Genomic DNA, 6,000 nt, shown 5'->3' with positions numbered 1-6,000 from the left:
GGCGTCCTGACACTTCCCGAACAGGATGTCCAAAAACTCCTATTTATTGTCATTAATTGCTGTACTTTAACTTACACATACAACCCTGAGAAAATAATTTTCGCTACTTATGAGCATAAACAACTCTTGAATCAATACTTGTAAGTCATTTGATTTTAGGCCTTACAAATAGGCGAATTGAGTCCTGCTCCTACATAAATGCACTTCGACAGTTTTCTTTCCTTTTGAAGTGATCTAAGTTATTTTGAAGTTAACGAACCGTAACTAATTTTTTACAACTAACTTAACTGTATGGCCTATGGAACCCGGAGGTTCAATGCCGCGTTCACAAAACCTCTCCACTCACTTTTATTCTTAGCCAACTGGAGCCAGTTTATACTTCACATTCCTATTTCTGAGAGATCCATCTTAATAGTCAACTCCCATCTGCGCCTAGGACTTCCTAATGGTTGTTTTACAGTTGGTCTTCCAGTTAAGACTCTGAGAGCGTTCTTCCATCCTGGCTACATGACCTGCCTACCTGAGCATCCAAGAGTTGATGACCCTAAGGATGTTTACTTCCTCGTTATGAACTTTCCGCCATTCCATCTCTTGGGTCTGAATATTTGTGTCAGAATCTTGTTCTCAAATACTTTTAATCTACGTTCTTCCCTCAGAGTAAGCGACCATGTTTCGCAACCATACAGAACAGGCATGATTATCATTTTATATATATTTATCACGTATCATGATCAACTGTGGTATTGAGGAAACAAAATAAACACTCGCGGAGACTTTTTTTTTTCGTAATAATTTATTTATGAACAAAACTTATTCATCAGAATTAACATTGTCACTTACTTGCCTCTGTTACAAATATCTTTCCACTTGACTTTTAGACATTCCAACAAATTATACACTTTCAAAATAACAATATTACAAACACTGTTTGGCATGGCAAAAAAGAAAAATAAGTTATATATGATTATAAATGTAAAGCAGAACATGTGTTTGACATGGATTACTATAGATTACAAAAAAAAGGAAAAAAAATTAAGAATACTAAAGACATCAGACACAAAATGCACTTCCGACAGACGAACACGTTATATAATAAAGGCACTTTTGGAAGTTATATTACTGAACGGGAGTATATTTCGAATAAGACACTTTTCTTTTTCGAATAGGGCCGCATTTTTTTTTTAAATCCTAACATATTTTATATTAATTCAACATATACATTAATTATATGTACATATATTTAATACATTCGATTACAAACTTATATAGGTGCAAACAAAATAATATATATATATATATTTTAATTTTTAAAGTGAGAAAATGGTATTACTTAAAACTTTGAGATGATAATGCAACTGGTTTTTCCAACCCAAATATCTTGTAAACTGAAATTTGAACGAAACTTTGATATTAAAAGGGAACACGAAGCTATATTTTCCAAGTTCAATAAAGCACATTTAATTTCATCAACGCTAGTGGATGAGATTCTGCTGTCGCTATTCAAAACGTGGTCTGAGTGATAATATACAATAATATCGTATCAATTAAAACTAACGCGGAGTAGTTCATGAATCTTGTCTTTCAAAATACAGAACAGGAACAAACGTGAAAATAATGTACAGTATTAAGAAATTTACACCTCAGATTCATGTACTATAAAGATTACACACTATTTCATTGTCAGAAGCGAAAGTTATGTTCTTCATTACACGTAGCCACACATATTACCAGTTATTTTAAGCTCCTTGCTAACTTCCTCTTCCGCTTGGTGACGTAACTGACGCTCAACATTTTTACACTGACAACTACTGTGCCAAGAAAACAGAAAGACAAAATTAAGTGTATCACCGAGATTAAAGGATACTACTGAATAAAGTGCAAAGAAAGAAGAGTGGGGAAATGACTCCTTGTACATCAAATATAGACAGAAGAAATATTTATGTCCTTTAACACCCAGTATGAACGTCATGTCAGTCAACACCTTCCTTAAGAGGCTCCATCACGGTGAAATTAAAATACCACTAATTTTACGGTAATTACGTGCAAATACATAAAACATAATCGAAAAGTGCAAAAGAGCTCGCTAGACAATACTATTTTACATGAGATACTGTTATCATGACTCACTTATCTGCTTCCGATTTCCAACCATTTAGAAAATCGGAATTCATTTTCGCGTTTATAAATGGCTGCAAATGGAAGGCTACTAGGTGATTCGTGATAACGGCACTTCACGCAAAATAATATTGTCTAGGACGCTCTTGTTCCACATTTCGATTATTTTTTATTTATCTGAAGCTATCACATAATTACTGTAAAATTAGCGGTATTTTAATTTCGCAATGATTAGGTCTCTTAACACCCCCTCCCTTCCCCCTCTCCTAGTGATGCATTTTTCTGTAATTGATTCTATTACTTCATCTCCGAAGTATTACTTTCAAGTGTATTTAGCGACAGCACTAGCGTGGCACTTCTCAGCCACTGGAAATATTCGTATAATAGAAAGAACGTTTTCAAATGTTTCAGAAGTTCAGATTTTAATATAATTTTAATTATATGACATCTAACATTCAGATAACAAGTAAATTATGCGCTACAACCAGAATTTTGTCATGTTTTGAGGATTTTTCAATAGTTAGATCAGTCATCAGTTCAAGTAATAACAATCTAACTTCATTATTTTCTTTCACTTGTTTTATATCCATTCCAGGGAGACAGTGAGAAAGAGAAACTACCACAGTGTTTGACCAAATATAAAGAAGCACGGAGAAGGTTAAGTATTCGTTTACATGGAGCAGTAGATAAAAAAAAAAGAGTCAGAGCTTTTTTCCTCTACGAATTCCCAAGGTCCTAGTACACGTGTACATCTACGGAAGGTAGCAACCGCCTTCTCTGATCGTTTAGAGAAAAATGGATAGATCAAGCACAACGTTCTTCCGGTAGTACTTTCGGCACAATTTTCGATGGGTTATAATTTGAGCTGACCGATAAATATAACGAAAGAGAGAACTGAGGTTTTTGTTTAAATTGTCAAAAGAACTTTTAAGAATCAATAGATCAAGATGGAGAAAAATATCAACATCAAGATAAAATGAAACATCCCTGGACTAGGCTTTTTTCATGTAGCAGACGTATTGTTTGGAACCGGAAATGTGATTTTTAAAATCTTGAACTTTTGTTGATAGCGGAACTGATGAAATTACTCAACCAGTGATAATGTGGTACATCTGTAGCAGGCTGAAACTGTACAGTTCAATCGATCAGAAATTCAATTCCCAATGACTTATATGGAGATACACACTATAAAACAGTAACACATTAGAAGAAAAATAGAAATGCTGAATTATATGGGCTGATCAATACAGACTGATCATCATTGTTTATGAGGTGAATACAACAGCAAGGCACAGAAAACGAAACACGTCTGTGTAGTGGGAGAAGTGACGAATAGATCGAGCAAGTTTGAAGGCCATGACGTCAGAGATCTGATCTTGGCAGCCGATCAAGCACACGTAGTTTCAGTTTCGCATAAGTGACAAGTAAAGAACAGTACAGAAATTCTGTTGACTATCTTGCAAAGATCAACGGACAAGAATTCCGAATTCTGAATTTTCTTTTCGACAAATGTGTGAAATATATATATATATATATATATATATATATATTGTAATCACATAATCACTGATATTATTGATGAACCAATATTAAGATATTTTTAGCTAGTAGAGTTGCCACGCGACAATAGGTAAGTTCAAATTCTGAAAGACAATGTACCAAAGTAGCTTCGTATTTCCCTTTGATACTGATGATTCGACTCCAATTTAACAAATAAAACTAAAATAAACCAAACATATTATACAGTATATATATATATTTATTTATTTATGGAAAACATTTCTTTTTCATTTGATATTTAAAATAAATTTAAATTTTACTTTTTTTCTCTACCACTGCCTAAACTAGTTGACAAGACTCAGCCAATGACGACAAAACAATGCACGCACATAATTCGTTTATGTCTAATACTGGAACATATATAACCATCGCTCGTGTGCATGTAAATATATTTATGTATACAGATTAGTGTACAACGTACACAAGAGAGGTATTGCATTTACTATTTTTTTTTTACATAACAAAGACTTTTTCAGCAAGTTTAAATGGAAATACTTCTTTCGTCTTCGGGCAAACAATCTGTCCATTATTCTCCGCTGCCATTTGCTGTAACGCCTGTTGATAGAAAATAACAATAATTACATCACTGGTACGTTAGGAATTAAACTATACCAAACTAACTACGATTGGAAGTGAAATTACTTCTTACGTCAAATAGAAACAAAATAAACATAGTTTGTATAGTATATGGTGGAGAACGTTCCATTAAAGTTCTACTTATAGCCTGTCAGTATACTGTACTGTCTTGGTGATGTCACTCTGTCTGGATTCCGCATTCCTTAATCAGGGTTCCTACTGATCTGGAGAAATCTATTTCCCTGACTTTCCCACGAAATTCCATGACTTTCATGATAGACGTTGGATGACTTCGACATATAAATAAGGAATAAATAAGTGAATATTTATATATGAGAACATTTATTCTATAAAGACAAATAGTAATAAATTGCCCATATGTACATTCCACTTATCTCCCATAAAAATCTTGAGAACGTCCCACACTGTGATCATTAATATCTACTCACAAACGTCTGATAATCAATTACTCTGAAGATACGATACTTCTTATACATTCATTTAGCTGATAATGGTTGACTAAGCTGAAATTAGCGTACAATTAATGTTACAAAAACTATATTTTATAAAATTTTCCTGATTTCCAGTCTTTGTCCCTGACCTTCCCAGACCTGCACCATTTTCCCTAACTTCCCTGACCAATAGGAACCCTGTTAATGTACCGCCAGGTTCGATGGTGGAAAACTGCTGAATTGAATCTAGAAAGTCAATCCGGAATAAAATCCACAATAGCAACACACGGAGGTCTTTCTTGATGGAACCTCTGCCCATCTATCGTCTGGGACGTTTTGATCCACTGTCCAAACAGAGAAAGACAGGGCCAAGCATAACAAAGATGGCTGGTATTCATTAGAAATCTCCGGAAGTATGGTATAACTTTTAATAAATCCAATAAACACATCTGCCATTGAAAGGAAAATAAATCCACACAGTTAGAATGAACAGATATTTATACAAAAATCAGTTCATTGTCACATCCCCAAAACTTATAACAAACATTTATATATATATATATATATATATATATATATATATATATATATATATATATATATATATATTAGCCCACAGTCCGTATAATTCTTAAAATATATCAACACGGTCAAATCACATTAACTCAGTCAAGACAACTTGTATCACTATTACCTTTTTATTATCAAGACTCCATTAATTATTATTATTATTATTATTATTATTATTTTTTAAGTTGTTATGACAACTATATATGCAGATTACCTCTATAAAACCAACGTATATCTTTTCACGATTGAGATTACATCTTATTTTCTTATTATTTAGAATCAACAACATACAATTTCTTTTTTTCTTCTTCTACACGACAGATTGTGTATTTTTATGTACCGTTATCCCAAAAACAAAATAAAACATGGAAGTAATCTAATGCACCAATGCAATGATACACGATATCGTTGTTGTAAACTTTCTCGAATAATTCCTGTTCTGATCCTAGATAAATGGTAGATAGATCATAATATGATTCTGCAGACGGAAAACATGGGTATTAACACTATCAATCAGACTCCTTGAGAGATATAAACTGGATACGAATGGATAGAATCTGATTGTTTCCATAGCATTCTATATACATCCGATAATTTTACTACACTCAAAAGACATGATGGCGAATTGAAAAGCATAAAAAGCATTGCAAATACAAGGCACTATAAGAATAAGGTAGTAAAATACACTGGAAACAAGTTCGTGACATTTTAAGTTTTATGTTTGAAA

General features: G+C 33.0%; 1 protein-coding gene across 1 annotated transcript in view; it reads right to left on the bottom strand.

Moving 5' to 3' along the window:
* Positions 1 to 1,298: 1,298 nt before the first annotated feature.
* Kaz (E3 ubiquitin-protein transferase Katazuke) overlaps positions 1,299 to 6,000 on the bottom strand; it is a 40,136-nt gene continuing 35,434 nt past the window's right edge. The window contains exon 7 of the mRNA XM_081734573.1: positions 1,299 to 4,230. Within this exon, the coding sequence (XP_081590699.1) occupies positions 4,129 to 4,230 (102 nt within the window). The 3' untranslated portion in view covers positions 1,299 to 4,128. The remainder of the gene's footprint in view (positions 4,231 to 6,000) is intronic.

Source organism: Thermobia domestica, chromosome 12, assembly GCF_964235325.1.
Source record: "Thermobia domestica chromosome 12, izTheDome1.hap1.1, whole genome shotgun sequence".
Taxonomy (NCBI): domain Eukaryota; kingdom Metazoa; phylum Arthropoda; class Insecta; order Zygentoma; family Lepismatidae; genus Thermobia; species Thermobia domestica.
The sequence above is the reverse complement of the archived record's forward strand: the minus strand, read 5'-3'. Positions and strand labels throughout refer to the sequence as shown.